At 41.3% G+C, this 21,985-nt stretch overlaps 1 protein-coding gene across 4 annotated transcripts in view; it reads right to left on the reverse strand.

The window, feature by feature from the left end:
- The window catches only part of EHBP1 (EH domain binding protein 1), a 2,118,711-nt gene that overhangs the window by 424,071 nt on the left and 1,672,655 nt on the right, over positions 1 to 21,985 (reverse strand). For all 4 annotated transcript variants that reach the window (XM_085612564.1, XM_085612565.1, XM_085612563.1 and 1 more), the window contains 4 exons: positions 19,075 to 19,202; positions 16,585 to 16,723; positions 16,297 to 16,403; positions 3,585 to 3,708 (listed from right to left, as the gene is read on the reverse strand). In XM_085612564.1, the coding sequence (XP_085468690.1) occupies positions 3,585 to 3,708; positions 16,297 to 16,403; positions 16,585 to 16,723; positions 19,075 to 19,202 (498 nt within the window). The remainder of the gene's footprint in view (positions 1 to 3,584; positions 3,709 to 16,296; positions 16,404 to 16,584; positions 16,724 to 19,074; positions 19,203 to 21,985) is intronic.

The following is a 21,985-nucleotide window of genomic DNA, read 5'->3' on the forward strand; positions in this document are numbered from 1 at the left end:
TTGGTTACCTCAAACCTGCTGCTTTCTGTGCCAGTCCAAAGTATGGATACTGCTGAGCAGTTTTTTGACTTGATTAAAAAAGAAAGCGCAAACCTTCTACAGGCCTGTGGAATTCTATAAAATATCTCCTTTCCCTGGTATGAAATGCTTCATAAATCCACTTGTCCTGTAAAAAAAAAAATCCACTTGTACCTTTGTTGCAATGCAGTGAGGTGACAAATTATGGTGGCGTTCTCATTGAATCAGAGCTCTGAAAATAGCCTCTCCGATAATGCCCAGACTTATATTATTGCAGGATTTGTGTTCTAAGAACACCCTTATTTTTCCACCTTTCCGCAAATCTAGGTATTGGAGCTGGAAGTAGCGAGAAGTTGTAGTTCCAAGGTTGACATATCTTTTGGAACCTGTGCACAGCTTCAAACTTTCACGTTTGAGGGTTTTCACCCACCAACTCTTCTCCAATCTCTTCCTAAACATTGGAAATGTACTCCTTGAAGTGCAGAAGTAAAACTCTTTCTAGAGTGTGGGGGGGGGGGGGGGAGGGGTTATAGGGAAAGTGAACTTGTAGATGCTTAGCAGAGTCTCGCTTGAACAAACATATACATGCATAAATGCTCACGCAAAAATGCAGCTCACAAAGGAGTGCAGTTTCCAGGCCTACTGCTTTAAAAACTTGTGAATTGATGAGTCATAAGTCTGCACTTATGGGAGAGCATATACCATGGTTGCACTCTTTTGACTTTCTTTAATATTTGTGCCTCTAATTAAGTCTGTCTTTAGCCGAGGCATTTTGTCTTTATTAAGATTATCTATATCTCTCTCTCTCTCTCTCTCTCTCTCTCTCTCTATATATATATATATATATAGATATAGATATATATAATATATATTTTCTTTTTTTCCACTGAGTAAATCAAAGGTTAAGGTGGCATGATACTTGTGTGAAAATGTCAGTTAAAACACGCAGTTTTTAACGTACAAAATCACTGAAATTCATCAGTTATAGTTATCTTGAGTAACTCCACCTCATGCCCTTGGGTACATATACCTTGCATCCCTACCATGCACAGTTTTCTCATCAATAATTTTTATTGCAGATGTTGCAGTGATAGTCTGCGCAAAGGTGGCCCACGTTATAGTGCAATCATACATCTCTAAACAGTACCATCTGCTGTCACCTCACGAGACTAATTTACGTAGTACCTTAAACATTTTATTATGTGCACCAGCCCTCTCAGTTATCTTATGTTTTCTCCAGTGGCGGCTTGTAGGGAACAGGGGTGGCGAAACGAGGGGACAGATGGGTTGAAAAATATATTTTTTTAAATCCACTTACCTTTTCCGCCGCCTCTCCTCCGTCCCCACTACTATTCTCTTCCTGACTCCTGTCCAGAAGAAGCTGCAGGGGGCACCCGGGAAAACAGGCTCCCCTGAGCCAATCACAGCATTACAATGCAGCGTTGTGATTGGTCTGAGAGCCGTGGATCGGCGCTCAGATGGGGACAAGGAGGCCTGTGTATATTCCCCACCAGGCTGAGCATTACAGCCTGGTGGGGAATCTGCAAAGTGCGCATTAATGTCAGGCCAGGCCAAGACGACCGGCCAAGCAGTCATACGCACTTAAGTGTGCACAAACGACTCCTCCTCCCTGCTCCGAGATACCAGCCTGCCCCAACACAGCCCTGCAGTAACAAAAAATAAAATGATAATAACGTTAGTATTGTCATTTTATTTTTCCCTTTATCACTGCTTCAATAGCAGTGGGGCGGAACTCCTCCGTCTTAAAGGAGGAGCCGCCTCTGGTTTTCTCAACTAGGAACGCTCTTTAGAGAGTACAGTAAACTCCTACCCATTTTCATAAGCTTTTGTATACTTCTTTAAATGGAGGTTTTTCAAACTGGATGCTCAGTTAGAAGGCGTTGATACTCATGTGAGGATACTGGCTGAATTAGAAGAACAATGCTCAGCTTCTCCTCGATGTCCTCACATTCAAAGATACCCATGCCAAAGTTTGTATCCGCTAACATGCTTTCCTTTGATCGAGACTATACTTTAGTCTTTAGAACAAAATTAAATGAAGAGCTAAAAAGTTATGAAAGGCTCCAATTGTATACTTGCACCGGTTGCTCTCACCTGTGCACACAGCTAAATATTCTATTGGAATAAATGTACAATCCATCAAAGAAGCATATAAGGCCTAGACAGAAGAGGCTGCTGCAGGTCTATCATTGCTTAGTGGACAGCTCAAGCACCTGAAATTATTACCATCTGGGAAATTTAGTAGTTCCTTTTAACAAGTATTTATGAACTTTTGACCCAATAGTGACTGAAAACTGTTATTTTTCCTCAGAGTGCTGTCCCGAATTTCATTAACTGTCTTATAGGTACTAGTGAGATTCTGCACATTGCGTCAACATAAACCGCCACAGTTTGACAGTCATGCAGAAGAACCACAGTCAAATAAACCAACTTTATGCATTGTAACAACACATTTTTCTTAGCGTTTGAAAAGGTATTCCAGGCAAGTGCAACATCGCCATACATGTCTATCAAGGACTAACTAACCAATATATATGGAGCAAGCACATACATTCACCGCAGTAATCATAACTTAAATTGTAATTGCCATTATTTTCAGTATTGCTGGCCTGCAGATGAATAAGAAAGTGGCAATAACCGAGTTAATTTAAGGCATGACACATTTTCTTACTTGGTTTTATTTTCAATTCTGAGCATGTCTCTAAATTCCTGTGACCGTGACATTACTGGTATATGGGCTGCAGGCCATTTATCAAAAAAAAAAGTGTCCCTGTAATAGGCAATGAATTTTGATGATCCAAATGAAATATGAAGGGGAATCGGAGCGGGGGAAAACATTCATTACGTGTAATTTGTGGCGCCATTTGCTTCCACTCCCACAAAATTAGACAGTGCAGCGGTGTAACCCGAAGCAGTGTGTTCTACTGGGCCGAAGAATGCCCATGTTCTTCATTTAAAACAAACTCAAATATTAGAACACTCAAACTCATCAACGATGCAAACGTCGCACGAGCTGAATAATGCAAAATAGAGTCATTCATTTAGCACTAAAATACAATACCCTACACAAACATCATTGTGTACTCAGAGTCTCCACAACTAGGTACCACTCTCATATTTCAGTCATGTCGCGAACGGAGCCCATGGACTGTACCTGGTCGCGTGCAATGCATGGCTTTAGCTGCCCAAATGTCCCCCTCGGCGCCCCCACCCCAAGGAGAGAGCGTAGAAGAGGGCAAGATCTCTCTCCCCCCTCTCGGCGGCAGTGGCATATCAATGAGGCACAGATATGTCTTCGCGCTCTGCATGGATGAGCACAGTGTTCAATAGCGCTGGCTCACACGGTATCAGGGCGAGTTATCACTTCCCATGAAGGCACGCTTATCGCCGGGGCCCAGAGAGGTGGCTGCAAATCACAGCCTTTTCATTTTCAAGGCAGTTCTGCTGAACATTCAGGCTTCAAAGATTCACACTTCCAAAACTCTATGAGAGTTTGTGAACGCTCAATTTGCCAAAACTGTTTACAGTGTAATTGGGCACCGTACCTGTGTCCATGAGATAGCGCAGACGCTTCTCCACCAGTGCGGCACGGGTGTCAATTTGCTTCTGCTCATTCTCCAGTGCTGCCAATTCTCCCACAACATACTGACTGGTGTCTTTGAACCCTTTCTGTTACAGAGAACAAACAGGAGGGAAAACATCACTGGTAAGTTGCATTTTTATTTCTATACACACACACTTAGCACAGCACTTAGCGAAACAACCTAACACACTTTGATAGCAAATAATATAAACACTTAAAAGTCCCGTGCGCGCGCATTTATTTATTTAGCCAGCAGTTGATAGTGCGGACCAAGTGCCTGCAGGCATCCGATTGATATATATGCATGCATACCTCACATCCTCGCTACCTGCTTGTTTATTTTCAAGACGCTAGAACCAACTGACGCTGTAATAAGGCCGGCTGACTTGGTGGGTTCGGGAAGACATCCGGATTAAAACAAAATCACCAATATTCGAAAAATACCCCTGGTTAGGTAGAAAGGTAAGCTTGGTTTGGCGGATTTGTGTGGGTGCAGCAGCACCTAAGCAAAGGACACAGTTGGTAGCCACACCGTGAGCCATGTCCTCATGATGCCTCCACAGCTACAGTATATGGCCAAATGCCACGTCTTGTGGCCAACCACTACAGATGTGGTACTATCACCTGCAACTGACTATACTCTCACCTGCAACTGACTATTACTTTTTTTAGTAATTGATAAACGAGGTTCTTGAACCAAAGTGTGGTTGGAGAAGTACGACTATTTTAAGGTGTTTTAAATCACCTTAAAATTTTAGGCAGTGGTTCTTACTGACATTTTAAGGTGGCCGTGACTTTTTTCAAGGGGTGGTGAATTTCGAACTGCATTACAGTTCAAAAAGTGTAATTCCATTTCTCCCGTAGTTGTGCAGTGTTTTTTTTGTTGTTCATTATTCTGGTACTCACAAGATAGCTCGACACAACTATAATACCCACCATGCGCCTGCTCATGGCCTCAGGTTACATGACAAGGGACGCTGTCCATGAAATTACCAGTGAAACAACAAGACCAACTATAAATCAGCAACTAGTTGAGACAACACTGAGAGGAAAGGCTGCAATTCCATTGAACGTATGTTCTCATAGACATTGAGTTGAGATTCAAGCTTGCACTGCCCTTATCAGTCACTTTATGTCTTCCAAAGTTTATAAAAAGAAATGCTGCTAAAGTTCCACTCATTCATGATTCAGCTAATCACAGATATTAGATACAAATAAAAGCCAGCAGTTTCAGTGCCACAAATAGGCGTCCTTTTAGAAATGAACTAAACGCATACAAAAAAAAACTCCTGCAGTTCTACTCTGAAGTAAGTAATATTCTCCCAAATATTAAATGCAAATGTAAGGTTACAGTATCACTACGAGCAGCTAAGTATCTTCACAGAGATTATACAGCGAAGAAGCAATGCGTGCTCCTCCATTTATACTCTAAATCAACAGCCATCCTCACATATATTAAATGAGCATGAAGATATACAGAAAAAGAGTGCTCTCTGCTCACTGCAAACAGATTTGAAAACATGTGATAGGCTACTTTCATACAGTATGTGATTAGCAGTACCGAGTGAGGTTACTACATTTTTTAATGAAGATGCTATAAGGAATGTTCAGTGATGATGTTTGAGGTGCCGGAGTGCAAGTCCCAGGGTGTAGTGGTTAGGTAGCTAATCAGAACTGTGGAAAATATGTTTCCTTTAACTAAACAAACATTTCTGCCTCTGAAACAATAATGAAGATACAAAAGGTATGCTGTTCCTAATATCGAGACAAGGGAAAACTGGTTTTATGTGGTCATGAAATGTAGGAGGATGGGGATTCCTCCTCTTGGAATATAGGGCCCTCACACACCCGGTAAGGTGTCATGCTTCATCATATGGGCTGCTCCTCGTCAGGTCGGCGCTACAATACCTGACGGGCTCCCTATGAGGGGCTCTTTGGCGGAGATCTTTTATTCCAAATGCTGTTTGGTGCCGTGGGGGTGAGGGGCCTAATTAGTGTAGATGACAGTGTGGAGGTGTATAACCTAAAAGAAATCTTAAAACAGGTAAGGGAGTACCAGCGAAGACTATTTCAATCAATGGGTCTCCCACCCTGATTAAAAGAAGCAAAGGTGCATGTCTGAGATTATGTGTCAGGTAGGGCGCTCTATTGTGCGGTCAACATGTTTCTCATCTGGTAGTTAAACAATCTGGTGGCGATTCGTCAGGACCTAATAAAATCAAATCTATCTACACGTGGGTGGTTGTACAACATACAACCAGTTTTCCCTTGTCTCGATATTAGGAACGTAATGAAGACTATCTTGATAATAATATGCGCAATCGCAATGATAAAGGGTTACAATGACGTCAGAAAGAAAAGCTAGCAAGGACACAGATGACTGTATTCGCAATATTGTTTTTATATGTCAAACAATGTATCAATATGTACATAAAAGAAAAAACATAATAGTGCTAGGTGTCCCCAGTGAAGTTGGAACCAAACAAAGCATAAAACTTTTAAATTAGTGACAAATGTGACTTGGATTTCATAAGAAAACGACCATAAGCAATTGTACAATAATCACAGCCTGTGTGTACAGTGATCAGGGCTGATTGAATTGGTTCGTTTTGCTAGGTTGTCCTATACTGATACATTGTTTAACATATAAAAACAATATTGCGAATACAGTCAGCTGTGTCCTTGCTAGCTTTTCTTTCTGACGTCATTGTAACCCTTTATCATTGCAATTGCTCATATTATTATAAATATAGTCTTCATTGTCCCGCAGGAACCGCTGTTTCTGTTACATACCTAATTACCCTGGTTCCTAGCGAGTAGGGTCTCCCTTGTTCTTGTTTTCGTCATTTGGAACAGCATACCTTTTGTATCTTCATTATTGCTATGGCATGTATACTGGACCTGTCTAAAAAGCCCTCAGTACCTCCTTTGTGATTGCCTCTGAAACAACACAAGCTTCATTATTAGGTTTTATTTTATGACACAATTTAAATTCTTGCTAAAAAATTCGTACAATTGGTGTCTGGCTTTTGCCATCAAAGAGGCTTTTCACTTGGTATTTCCAAACCTGGAGTCAAAAGCCTTAGAAAATTATATTAGATCTTTTATAGAGATGCAGAGTATGAGGTTTACAAGTGAAAATTTTGTTGTAATGATAGCCAAAATGCAAAAGCCTGTTCACAGCAGACCCATATACAAGAACCCTGCAAAGAGTGCTTCAGTCATATATAAAATGAGGAAGTTGGGGTACCTCATATGCAAATACAGCTTAAACCAATTTACTAAGCTGCTTCAACATTATTACACAATGGAATATGAAGCAGAAACAATGAAGTGCACTGTTTAGGGACGACGACGACTCCGCAAGCAGTTGTAAAGCACTTGCTTTGTTTCGTCTCATCTGTGAGACTGTCAGAATACAATGCCAGCTTCTTTGGGCCACTTTACAGTAGAAATAACTTCTTTGTAGCAGAAAGACCCCTGAGCTTGCGTCATGCTTTTTAGGCTGACTACAACTCCCAGAAGACTGCTTGGTGCTCTGGAGGGGGCAGAGTAGTTGGTCCCTTTCACTGTTCGTCACTACAGAGAGCTAACAGCTTTCCCGCTGCACAGGACACGCTCTTGCTTGTTGGGCTGACTACAACTCCCAGAAAGTTGCTTGGTTCTCTGGAAGGGGTGGAGGAGTTGGACTCCTCCCACTGATCATCAATACATAGAGAAAACAGCCTTCCCACTGTGCAGGATGTGCTCCTGCTTGCTGGGCTGACTACAGCTTCCAGAAGGCTACTTGGTGCGCTGGAGGGGGTGGAGGAAGTGCATCACTATAGTGAACAACCTTCCTGCTGCACGGGATGCATTTGGGCTGCGCACGGGCAAAGCCCGGGCCAAGGGTAGCTGCGCTCCACACGTCAGTAGTAGTATCATAAGAAATAGCCTTGCGAGAGACGTTTGCCCTTGGACATGAATAACTCTATATTGACTGTACCTGGGAAGATAGTGGTCGTAAATCCAATCGAGGGAAATTTAGCTTCTAGCACGGTTTCACAAAGTGAGGTCTTAGCATTTGACTGTTCACAGGAGAATGAACCGGGTTCCATGGCAAAAAGGAAAAGGTGGGGTGGGTGCGTTAAAAAACCAGTTGCACAAAAGGATTACTAACCCGAGGAACACTTATTTGGGCATACTGGGTAGGAGGGAGATTCTCCCACCTGGGAAAATCTTTACAAAAAATTGAGGGATATGATTAAATGTTATGTGAATTCAATATTAGAATGTTTGTGTGCCATGGAAGGGGTAATTGCTGAAATTGCTGCACGTCTGCAAATTGTATCTCCTGAAGTACGGTACTGAGTTTCTCAATAAACTCAAACGGTTGAGCTTGTCCACGGCTCATCAACAATTAACTCCTCATTACTACCACTTAGTGTCTCAGCCCTCTTATCCCTCGTTGCTAATAATGCCACAGCCCAGGTGATAGTGGCCCAGGAAATCATCTGGAAGATCAAACTACTTCCAGGGAGTCCAGACACTCCGATTGTTCCCTATGTGATAAACATTGGTAGTTTTTACTACAGCTGTGTCTTAATCTTCCTCCTGAATGTAGTCCTTATGGGATTGTGATGACCAATGTCCCAGTGGTAGCCCCCAGGTCACTGGAGTCAACAACACAGCTTAAAAACAAGGTGTGCCATTGCTTCACATAGCATACAAACTTTAACCTCTAGCAGTACAAACAAATGTTGTTAGTGAAAAGGTTGGCGTCTTAGCATACATCATCACAGGTGATTGTGTGGTTATTAATTTAGACAATCATTGGTTGACCAGAAAATTTCTTTAAAAATCCTCCTCCCAAGTCATAAATGAGCATATGCATTTAGTAGCCCTGGATTTTTTATAAATACCAACAGTGTGGGAAAATTTTGCTCCACTAGGGGAAACGAGCACCAATCCGGGCTCTTATAATTACCCAGTTCCTATACATAATAATTTTCAAGCTCTCTCAGATCTAAATCAAACAGATTGACAGAATGGGAGGGATAGGCTTAGGTAAGAGATACCAACTTTTTCTGCTGACTGATCCACCCCAAAGTTGTGCTACTCTGCCATGCCCAAAAGATGCTCCACGCTTAGTGATCTGATTTGTGTTACTCTGCCATGCCCAAAAGATGCTCCCCGCTTATTGATCTGATTTGTTGAATCTCAGGCACTGACTCCAAATTGACTGATAAAGTCTGGCTTCTTTACGTAAAGAATTACGATGTAATCATGCTACAGGAAATTTGGGCAACTAATCAACTTATACTGGAAGGATTTTCCAGCTATTCTTTACTTGCCTCTCAGTTCACCACGGGAAGAACTTGGAGAGATGAACTACAATGTTTAGAGTGTTACTTGATTTCCAGATTATACCTGTTACTATCCACTACCTGGGCATTCAAATTTTCTGGGTTACTTTTACAAGATGTTTTAATTTTTTCCTTATTAACTATTATAATGAAGTGCAGGTTTGTGACACTAGGGTAGCATAGACCTCTTATTTGGTGTCTTGGATGTGCTGAGAAACAAATATAAGGTTATGCTGAAATTTGTTGTCATATTAGGAGGAAACTTCAACCCCAAAATAGGGTTTAGCCTTACTTTTGTGGACTCCTTTGTAGAACCAACTATGCCATCTGACCACAGAAAGGATACTAGGGGGGGGGCTACATTATATAAATAATTGACGCTGACTTATGCAACACTGCCAAGTTATTAGGTGATCGGGAGAGCCAAATTCCCACATTTATAAGTTGGCGTGTGGGACAATAATTGATTATATTTTTGTCTCAGGGCTACTGCATAATTATATTCAGTCAGGGGGCATAAGGGATAATGATTTCAGTGACCACAATCCTATTGAGCCACATTTTAATTTACCATAAAATAATAAGATATCACTCGAGAAGGGCATCACTGATCTGTCCTTTAAAGATAAAGGCCTATGGCTCAGCTGAAGGACAGAGCCAAATTATTCATTGTCAATGAATGCCTGTCGGATGAGGGCATCATGTAGACTTCCATCCTCAGAGTTTTGTTTTCTTGGGACATAATATGAACAAAACACTTCTGGTCCCTTCAAAAAGTCAAAATCAGCACCAACATTGATGGTTTGATTAGAGGTGTAGGGCTGTCAACAGCAACCTATGTAAGGCCCTAAATAATACATCCAGATATCAAAAGGTGATTAGGAGATGTATGATTGTATATAAAGCGGCATGGAAAATAGGAAATTGGTCATTAAAAAAAGAAATCTGAGAGAACGTATTTACTGCTTGTGTGACCAAGAACAATGGCCAATTTTGGAAAATCGTCAAATCAGATAAGCTAAATGTGGGCATATCGTGAGGGTTGAGCACAAACATCAAGTCAGAGTTTGGGTAGAACATTTTACCACCTTGAAGCAGATCCCAAGCAGCCAGTCAATGAATCTTCTCCAAATTATCTCCAGCTATTAATTTCAAGTTGCATGAGGTAATTAGTGCTATCACTCAAAGCCCCTCTGGTAAGGTTCCTGGGCCTGAGAGGTTCCCCATGGACCCGTAGAAGTCTAACACTGATTCCTGGTCATCCGTTATAACTAAGGTGCTAAATTTAGCAACCACTACTAAATTACCACTCTCCTGGCACTCCTCCACTATTTTCCCAGTTTATAAAAAGGGAAATAAACAAGATGAGTGGTTTTACAGACCAATTTCCATGTTAATTCAATAGTCAAGATTGTCGGGTGATTTATTTTACAACATATAATGGATTTGGCATAAGAAGCTAATATTTAATCAATGACAAAGTATAGTTTTAGAGAGGAGTCGGGAACACAGGGGCAGTGTCTAAATCTCCACATGCCAGGTAGCAAATAATCTGTAGCAAAAAGAGGCACACTGTATTTATCTTTTATGGATCTCAGCAGTACCTTTGATCAAGTTCATCGGTCAAGGCTCTGGGGCATCTCAGCGGGTATGGAGCTGGCTCTGATAGACTTTCTTGGCACTTTACATACCAGTATTTCTATTTCAGTGAGATATGGTGTAGATGGGGAATGCTATGGATCAAATGAGTTACAATAGGGAGGAACGCCAAGGATACGTTTTAGCACCCATCCTGTTTTTATTATATATCAACAATGTAAATGCTTTCCTAAATTCGAAAGGAAAGGACATGCCCACGGTGCGTTCTAACCTTGTGCCAGCCTTACTGTATGCTAATAACACAGTTTTAATTTCTCAAACCCCAAACATCTTAAAGGCCTTATTGTTAGCTTTGTCACCTACATTGAAAGACTTGATTTAGAGACTCAGGTTTCCAAAACATTTTATATGGCATGTGGTCCCAGCTTGTATAGAACATGGCCAATTTATTTCAAGGGAAAATGTATTGGAAGGGTTAACAAATTCCCTTAATTCGGAATCACATTTGACTCCTCAAGTTCCTGAACACAGTGCCCGTCAGTAAGGTATTCAAAGTTCAAACAATCCAATGGGGTTTCATTTAACCTTGCACAGAGTGAGGAAAAAACGATCAAGATCCTTTTAGAAATCAACAAACAAAAATGTTTACCTATCCTAACCTATGAAGCAACCAACCATCTTAGGCTACTGTAAAGTGGCATAACTCCAGGCAGAGGAAAATTGTTTTTGTATTGGCTTTTAGGACTCCATCCTAGCAGTCCTCATTTTTTCTTACATGAGGAACTGGTAATAATGTATCTGAACCTTTGCCATCACCAACCTCAATAATAAGGCCCTAGTACCTATTTTTTCTCTGTCACCGACCTCCCAGAACAGACTAAGACACTACTTACCGCTCTTGCAATATAGTAATATAACACCATAAATTAAACAAAACAAACTATTATGCACGTAGTTATAACATAATATAGAAAAAGCTACCTTTTCTGTGCTGTCACCCTGTAACTTTTGCATTTTGCTGGACCCTCTATTTCTTCTGGCTTTAGAACTCTGTGCGGTTTAATCCTGCTAACCAGTGGTAAAGGGCCTGTGCTCCCCCTTTAAACATGGTTGAATTGGCATATTCCTAATTGGTTGCTTATCTTATCTATAAGTCTCTAGTACATGGCACAAATCTACCCAGGGTCTGTAAGCTAAATGTCACTAGTGGACTGCAGCACCTATTGTGCTACACACTACAGTGACAGTGTAAACACATGGCTTCAGACCTACCAGCCTGACTGGCAGAGTAAAAACTGCAATTCGAACTGCCACAATACACCCCTATGACAGGTCAAAACTTTCCTTTTAAATATAAATATTAACAAGTCACTCCTATGTAGGAGTTGTGGCGCACAAGGCAGGGTGCAAATGTAGGACATATAGAAATGTAATATTAACATGTTCTTATAGTGACAAGCACCCAAAAGTTATTTTTCACTGCAGCAAGCCTAGCTGTCTAGGTAGAAAACTAGATTAAAGATTAAAATCCTAATACTGTATCTCAGGAATGGAACTAGCTTTAAAAATTGTTAAACAACTATTTGTAATTCCTATTAAAAATCCAGTTCAATTGTGAAGTCGGATTTTTAATAAATATTAGCAAGACGTAGCTTTTAGAAAGTTATTGTGTCCCTGTTTTGAATTTGCATTTCCTCTACAACTTCTCCCAGACAATATTCAGCATTTGAATAGGTGTGAATAAAGTGTGAATTTACTCCCAGGAGCGAACAAAAAGCTCACCGGAATGGCCAGGGGTGACTTCTCTGGACCTCACAGAATATGCGGTCTGTGGGCATCCTCCTTTCTGACAATACAGTGACAAATCCTACTGAACTGTAAAATCCTGCTAGCCAGGTCAGCTGGGGTGTACATTTAACACTAGGAGTGCAAAGGAAGAAAACAGGATTGCAAGAAATGCTGGAGTATGCACGGTCTGTTTGCTGGAAAACATTGCCTTTATCCTACCAGACTTTTGTCTCTGGGTTTATTGGGGAGGTACAAAGGCTGTTTCAAACTAGATTTTGCTGTTAGATACGAGAAACACTCGGATAACCATAGTTCACTGCCCACACACCTTGCCCTTAGAACCCAAGATGAGTGTGGCCGAAGTCTCCAAGTGATCCTGTGGTGGTTTGGAACTTAACTGCAGTCAGCCTCAAATTGCACCTAGGTCCCGATATACTGTGACAATTAACTATCATTGCCGCCTTGTGCTTTTTGGAGCTATTTGTACTAAAAAACCTTGAAAATTCATTTATCCAGTTCCTTTTATTGGATTTGTTGTCATTTTGGTGTAATGTTGTTTATTAAACTTTACTCAATGTTTTCTATTTCAGTTTAGGATTTTTATTGTTTTGCATTTTGACTTTATCACTGTTTTGGTGCTGCATAAATACTTTAAGCATCGCCCTAAGTTAAGAATGTCTGCCCTCTGCCATGGCTACCTGAGGGTTCAGCTCAGGTTAATTTAGTGACATTGAGGGTTCACCTTGACCAAAATTGTGATTATTCCTTAAGGTGGGTAGCCACTCACATCAAATAATCCAATTTCTGATACATCACTTGAGTATCTTTAAAGTGCTCATTCACTCATAGGTTTCAGGTTACTGATTACCAGATGTTTATTGTTACCAAACTCAATGGTACCCATTTTACCGACCTTGGGAGGATGAAAAACTAAATGTGGATCTTCAAAGATTTAAACGAGAGACCGCATGGTCAAACACAGGTCTCTGAAGTGGATGGCACAATATCATTATAATTAGGGCTCCTATTTTTCAGTTTTACTGATTTTTACAGATAAATACAGACAGAAATCAATGTGTTTCCTGTCTGTATTTATTTTTAAAAGCTGAAAAATACTGAAAATTGTGCTTCTAGTGAGATACTCTCCATGCTGTCTTTCATGAACTCCAGGCAAAAGCTGGGCAGATAGACAGCATGAAAGTTACAAAACAGGATGAAGTTTCCTTAAATACAGGCATAAGTTAATGTATATTTGCAGTATAACTCTAATATGTACCTGTGGGTGTAGTGTTTTGTTATATGTGGCTGTCTAATTTGCTAAAACGGGAAGAGTATCTACATAGGAGTACCGTTTAAGGGTTAAATAAACGTGGAATATACCATTTTACGACTCCATTTATTTCCAAAACACAAAATATATATGGATAAATACCAATAAGATGGCCAAAAAATAAATATGGATAAATTCAGACGGAAATGTTAAAAAAATGAATACCATAAAAGCGGGAGCCCTAATTATAATTAAAAAGGTCTAAAATGAATTTAAGGTTCTATGCAATGTTATGCTAGCACTGTAAACTGAGAACTATTTTTTCATATTCATAAATTGAGCTATTTAACGACATTGGCCCTACATTTCAAGCAGAGTAAAAAAAATGTTTTGCCACCTGGGGATAAATAAGTATGTTTTAGGATGTCTAAGCCCTTTATATCATCTCCTGAGCTAGGGCCCTGCTTTCAAAAGCTGAAACCAAATTGTCTGTGTAATTTCAGAGATGACTTTTCTGTGCTGGAATCTGAACCATGCTAGACAGAACACTAAAATATTCCGCATGCACACTAAGTAGCATCAAACCCATTTAGTTGACAAACAGCTGCCAACTCAACAGCACTTTTCCTCTGCACACCCACAAGTAACACTAAACATATCACAACGTCAAACAACATACTGCATCATACGTATATACCTGGCTAGCGATGTCGGTCTAGAAAACAACATGCACACACTGGACAATGAACAAATTACACCTAGTATGTATGTATGTTTGTATGTAAGTGTGTGTGTATATATATATTCCCAATCCCAAGTGCACACACAGGGTACAGATGAACATTGTCAAGTCCAATAAAATAAGTTTAAGCTTGTTCAAATGTAACCTGTTTATACTTAACTTCCTGGCTGTGATGACACCAAGAGGGGCAGATACTTTGCTGTTCTGCAACGTGACCTTCTGATGACATCACAGTAAGAGAAATGTAAATGACTATGCAATTTAGGAATAAGTAAGGCATGGATATTGGCACAAATGCTTCTAATCAGATCCATCCCTTTAAAACACAAGAAACACTTAATAGAGGCGGAGTCGGAGCTGCTAGCCAACTCGAGGTGTGAGTGACAGCCTCCAAAAGGGAATTTTTTGAAACGTGTAGAATACAGGGCAGTCGGTTCAACGGCAAGGGCTAAACTTTGCTGCATTACACAAGATTAATCTGCAGCAAACACCGAGTTGAATGATTTCAACGAGCATGAAAAATGAAAACTATTAAACTAAATATTAAAACGGAAGCACTTATGAGCTATCATTCTATAGTACCTTCCTAAGTGTTACACTAAAGAACACTGGATATGCCTTTCTGTGCTACAATTACATACACCCAACAATACAATGTTCTTATGTAAAGTGATCTAACCCCCATTGCTTCTGGTCCACACTATATAGAACTGCCAATAAATAAATGACATGAACCAGGCACCAGACTACCGAAAAAGCGTTTAACGCTGGGCACAGTGAACCAACACACAGTGTTTCAAGACCAAACTAAAGGCAAATGCACGCTGTTCAAGAACTGGGTAGCATAATATAAAATTTCCAGGACACCACAAGATACAAATGCCAATTCCCAATAGGCCATCGCGGAGTCCGAGAGCAGTTATCCCAATATTGCACCAGTACACTGCCCAATTGCGGGCTTTGCTTCACTGGTAGCATTAATAATTCCCTACTCCTTTAGCACATTTAAAGCTTTGTCAAGTTGTAAAGTGTGTTATGAATAAAGTGCATATAGTAATACTGTCTATTTACACCTGGTCACCATGCAGTATTTGCCTTTAAGGGAAGTTACACTGGCTTGACAGTCTTAGATCTTGAACCTGTGACTTTCAGTATGTGCAAATTGGACAGCTAGGGGCATGGTCTAGTTACCCATTGTTCCGGTCATCAAGCAGATTGACCAAACTATGGATGGCAAGTGCCTGCGACAGGCCAGGTTGTGTGCCATGAGAAATAGGAATTCAGGCTCCAACGTGCTCTTCCTGCCTCTGTCCCGCAGCTGTCCATCAAAGGCAGCACGCTCCCTGGGGTCTATCAAGTATTTCCCTCACAAATCAATTTTACACATGATCAGCCCATACCCCTACTGAGCAGAACCTCCCTGTTAATTAAGTAAGGAAATTACCATATATATTATATGAATGCAAACATCATTCAGCTAGTAATTCACGGCTGATCTGGATAATGGAAAGGTTGAACACCCATTAACCCAAGCCAACAAAGTGGGTTGGCTGAGAAATTCTAGCAGGTCTCCTGTGACTCCTTCCCGCCAACTGCAGTTCAGTAGTATCTGCTATTGTAATAATTAAAATCCTGCCAGCAGATCAATACCAGAATCTCTTTATGGGAAATGTCCTGATGGAAAAGTCTCAAGGAAACTGGAGCTGTGGAACTCTGAAAAATTCATTTTTTTATCTGACAATTATCACCACACTGCAGACTAATTCAACACTGCACCCCTCTTGTGCGTCTCTGAATGCAGGCGAGATTGACATCTTTCTAAAAACGAGGACGAAAAAACTAAAATCTCATTCTGACAAATAAAGGCACAATTTCAGCATGCAGTTCAGAATTATCAGCAATCATGAAACCAGATGGAAAATGAATATACATTAAGCACTTCATCTTCTGATGGCTTCCTGTGAGTTTCAGTTATCGCCGCCTTCTCCTCATTGCTCCTCTTTGTGTTGTCCTGCATTGATCTCTGCCTTTTCATCTCTTAAAAAGAAGGGGGAGGAGGATGGGAAAAACGTAAATTAATGATAATAAAAGTTAGTATCTAGGTACTAAAAATGCAAGGTGTGAATGTTATCTAAAAAAACAAAAAAAAACCAATTATTTTCGGACTAGATACAGTCACTAGCTGCGGGCAGATAAAAGGAGGGTGTCACTTTCTTACCTGGCCTGTTTTCAACATATTGACTGAAAGACTGCAGCTGAGTTTTCCTGACAGTTGAATCCTTGTTGAACATGACAGGGCTCCTAAAACGCTCTGGCGCTTTTTGAAGCAGCTCAGCATGTTGATCCTCAATTCCATTCTGACAAAAAAAAAGGACACAAAATAACCAAAAAGCGGCAAATTGTTGATTCCATACAGATACTCATCTATGACATCAGCAAACATATCACCACCCAGAAAAAGGCAGGAAGATGGTGCAAGTTACACTCTGGTTTTTATTTTTTTAACTTAGTAGGAAAGAATAAGAGGAGCAAACAATAAGCGTTGGTCTGGAGAAGAATAGAGCGAGGGCATGACTTTTATATAACTCTTTTTCACACTAGTCTGCAGCACAAATAAATGTCTCAAGAAGGTGAAGAAGCAGTTCATTTCACGTGAAAGACTGGTCCATAAATGCGGTTTTTAGATGAATGCCACCCTCCTCATTGTCACCTTAATGCAAGATCGATTTCCCTGAAAATACAGTACTATCAATGTACATTTTTAACCACTACCCTGCCCGACAAAAAAAGTCTGCCATTTAAATTTAACATTTACAGTCCCAAACACACTAGTACGACGAGAGGAACTCGTTTCTAATTTGGAGAACCACGAGAGGCCGGCACGAGGGTAGGAGCAAGGATCACCACTCTAACGTGCACCAAACTGCCTCGCACTAGGTTTCCAGAGGCAGATTTGCACGGGGTCCGCTTCAGCTAAGCACAGACATACATTTCTTTTAGCGGCGCGTATGATAATACAAGTCACAAATTCAAATGGTTGCATCAACATGAAATATGCCGGAAAAAGCAGAGCGCTGCAGTGTGTGGAAAGTACAGATACGAGCGGCTGTGTACCAGACGCACAATTCATTTTATACCTAATCTTTTATTATTTTTATTAAGTGTTTTGAAAGTAAATAGGGAGAGGCTAAGATGCATGACTAATAGCTAAGCCCGCTGAAAGCTGGAAACTGGTTATCAAAAGCTACCAAGACTTTGCCCTTCCTCTGCATTGAGACAATCGGTAATGAGGGAGTTCTCGAGCGGCCTATTCTCCAGCCTCAAGGAGGCCCGGGATACAGAATCCTCAGGGGAAGGTAACAGTTTATCCCCCTCCACAAATACAGAATGCCTCATTTATAGACGAGTAAACGGAATTTTATTTTAAAAAAATATCCAAGGCAATGCCTAGAGCGTTCAGGGAACAGATGGGCACGATACTGCTTTCATAAATACCTTCAAAAGCTAATTCAAAAGAAAAGGTAATCTGCTGGGTCACACCTTATTTTGTCCAAGCTCACACAAATCAATTAATACAAAAACCACCACAGAGAATGGGCTAAAAATACTTTCTGTTGGATTTGCTGGAATTAAGTTGTTCAAATGAAGGTGTAATGCTTAAATGTTGGCCCAATTTACCTCAACATTAATTAGCCCAACAGTTAAATCCCCAGCTATGTCGAGTCGTCCTCTTCTTGGCTGACGAAAGTCAGATTTTGTTTTAAGATGAGTACTGCTGTTGCCGCCGACGCTTGGTATTTGTCAAAATAAACATGGCTAATTTTTAAGGCCTGGCAACGTGCAAAAAAATCTGTGCGATTAGCCAGTAAATCCCATTTTAAGAAACCTTTTTATGACTAGGGACTTCTGCCACTTTACAAATGTATTCCTCTAAGCCCACTAATGCAGTTAGCCTTTTCAATCCATTGTAATATCCTTGGACAGGTTCATTTTGCATTAAATACACTGCAGAAAGCTAAAGTAAAGATAAAAAAAATCAGACTTGATCCGGGCTTCCCCTTTGTTCTCAGATAGAGACCGAAAGTAGTCCTGCGCTCCTGCCACACACTTTCATCACCAATTTATAGGAACCCAGAGTGCAAGGAGAAGCAATGCGCGCATTGTCTTGGGACTTCAAAGCGGCTCTCTCTCCACAAGGGAGGAAATCCTCTCCGTCAGCGGCGCGGGCCGCAGGTGGGTGAAAAGTTATACACGAACCCCAGTGCCCCACAGCCTAAGACCGTCTCGCTGACCCACACGCCGCATTCCAGACTTTTACCCGCATTCAGGCTGTGGCCTACGGGGACTTCAAAGAAAAAGTCATAAAAAAGTATTAGTTTGAGCAGCATGCGGCAGGCATTTCGCCACTGTCGACGCTATAGCAAAATGTGCCGCCGTCTCGGCAGTTCAGAATATTCCAGAACCCCAAAGTCCCCTTCCATCCTCCCTTCCCCCAACATTCCCGTCACACTTATTAAAAGAACTCACCAATTCGCCCTATAGTTGTTTGCCAAACTCACGCTGAAGTTCGTTTGCATTGCTCACCGTGTTTGGTATTTAGAGTGAGTGTATTAAAAAAAGACAGAATACCCCTAACCCCCTTCATTTAGTGTGAATCTGCTCGGCTCCAAGACAAACTTCTCCAAAGCGCGCGCTCCCGCTCACTCACCTTCACTTCCTGCTCGGCGCCGTCCGTCAGGGCTCTCTGCGCGGCGCTGGAGAGCGAGCTGGCCACCTGTGGCTGCGCCTCGAGGAGCCGCTTCAGCTTCAAATCCACCAACTTGCTGTGCTGTCCGGCTAAACATGCAAATGGCAGGAGCAAGAGCGTGAGATATGCATTCAAACGGTTCCGGGCACACGTTACTACAACTTTTTAAAACAAATAATGAAACTTGAGAGGCAGGCATGAATTATGAGACGTGGGGCGAGCGGGAAAGATAGGCATGCACCGAGTTTATTTATACGAGCTCTCCTTTAGTTTTTTCCTTCAAACAAACTTGCACGAGCTAATTCTTGGCTCGGGGTCAACTCTCGCGTTGTACTGTAAGGCATGCCATAAGAAGAAAAAAATGAACCTGACAGAATCTTTTGATATTAAATTACTATATACATGTACGAACTCGCCCTCCGCTCCTTTGTGTACATGCATGTTCTTACGACAAAAGGACACCAATAAGTGTGCAACAGAGCAAAAAAGTTGAAACAAATTAAATGGTTCTAATATCGCAAAACAGTTGAACGATAAACACCTAAGCACATTTTCTTTATGCATGCACGTGCACTTTTTTGTAACTGGGTGGCATAGGTTCAAGCACTCTGTCGTCTTTTAACATGAACACCTACAATGACTGGAAGTACACACTAGATCACTGTGCATGGAAGCGATGACGTGGTAAGGCACACTAGGCGCCAATCTGTTTGAGGCGGCATGTCTGTACCTAGCACCTTTCTCCAGGCAGTCACTATCAGTGCTTTCAGTGGTACCAAAATGTGGGGAGTCTTTAGAAGGAGCATGGCAAAAGAAGAGTAATTAAAGATCCTTTGAAAGAGGCCTGACCTGCGTAATGAAGACCTGGCTTAAACGTGTGAACTAGAATTCTGAGCTACAAACCGACTGGAATCGGACCAAGATCTGGGTGCTTCACACAAAACGAACACACACCTATACAAGCCAGGCCTATTGCCATTGCCACTGCCAACGCTTGATAGCAGTATCATATAAATGAGTAACAACGAGACAGTTGTAAATAACTAGAATATAAAAATGTTTCACTTCTGAAAATATGAGTTGGTGAATTACACATACACAAAGTCTGTGGTAGGGGTAATCTTCAGAGTCTCATACTTTTGTCCTTCCTTTCACACCACTTTTCGTCCATAATACACTTCCGTCCTCCTTTTCCCAAACATCTTTTTGAAATTCTCAATCTGCATATCTCAAACATCATCTCCTTTCTTTTTCTTAAAACATCTTTTTATTGATTTTGCATCATACAGTTTGCACAGATCATACATTAGTTATTAAGTTATTTACTAAGGAAAATAAGAGTCAATAGGTATTAGTTCAGAGTCCATCACATCTAGACATGTAGTCGGCACTGCCGAGATTCAGGGCCTCAATTCAAACTATTTACCACACTGGTCAAATTGAGTGCCCTTCGACACTAGTTATCACCCTACATCCCTCTAAAGTTCCTCCAAGGTCCCCATACTTTTTCCCACTTTCTAGGACACCCTCGCCCTTTGTAAACCACTTGTTCTGCATTTTGACACCAGTCCATGTCTGACATCCATTCCCTTATTGATGACCCCTTGCCCCGGCAATATTTCTCTTTGCCATCCCAGGGTTAAGGTCACCCATATACGATGATACCTGGGTCTGCGCTCGTCCCCGGATATATTTAATAGTATTTCCATTGGACTCATTGGGACCGTTCCGGTTAAGACTTGGGCCAGTACCCTCGCACCTCCATTCTTTTCATCACTGTCTTGTCACCCTGTCCTTCTCCCCCATATCCTTTTCTCTTCATATGTAAACACACCACTTTTCTTCTCCTTTGGTGGTGTCAATTTTTCAACAGCAATGTATACCTTCTTCACACACTTTCAAACAAACTGGTAATAGCTACTGGCACATATATTTCCATCATTCTGTGCACTCCGCAGAGGGGTCTTGGACTGGGAATTCAGTCTCTACACCTTTATAATCCACCAATTTGGGCACTGTGAGAAACTTGCACTTCAAGCCTCAGCTCTAGCGCTCTCAATCATACCCCGTCATGAACACTTACTCACAACCTGAACTCACCCAGATACCTAGCCGCAACTCGGGTCACAAAACTCACTATACCAGAATCTAACGTTGTATGAAAATAAAACTAGAAACTTATATCTGAAAACAGTAAATGCTCTTAGGGAATGCAAGATAAAGCGAAACAAGAAATGTAAAGAGGGACTCCATCACTGACAATGATTACCTTTATGGTTTTTACAGTCATCTTACTGGGAGGTCTAAGCACTGTCCGGGCCTGCCCCCTTAAAGCACTTAGAACCATTAAATGTATCCCAGGCGAAGCAGATCAGAGACATAATAAACAAGCATACATCGTACTCAGTGGCTTCTTGCAGAAGGACAAGTTACTTACCTTTGGTAACATCTTATCTGGTAGAGACAAGATCTAGTCACAGATTCCTTACCTTAGAATTTCCCGGGCATCAGGCTGGATCTGGAAGACTTTTCTCGAGCAATACCCTTTTGTGCCGTTAGGTGGCATCAGTCAGCTCTGCGCGACAACGTCGTCCGCACCGGAAGTGACGTCCGTGTCACTTATACAAGCGCCAGCTTGGCACGCTGACATCAGTTACTTTTCATGACTTTCAATGCCAGGAGTGTGGAGCCATGAAGTGCACGGACAGTGGTGTGTTTAGAACAACTAGGATCAGCTCTGACCCTAAAACCTTGTCAGCAGTGCGGGGAGCAGTGCTTAATTTGCACTGGTGCTTTCCGGTGCTCAGCACCAGCACTTAATTGTCAACACCATACTTAGAACAGTCTACCACATGGTGGTGCTGTTCATCTA

Source organism: Triturus cristatus, chromosome 6 (assembly GCF_964204655.1).
Source record: "Triturus cristatus chromosome 6, aTriCri1.1, whole genome shotgun sequence".
Taxonomy (NCBI): domain Eukaryota; kingdom Metazoa; phylum Chordata; class Amphibia; order Caudata; family Salamandridae; genus Triturus; species Triturus cristatus.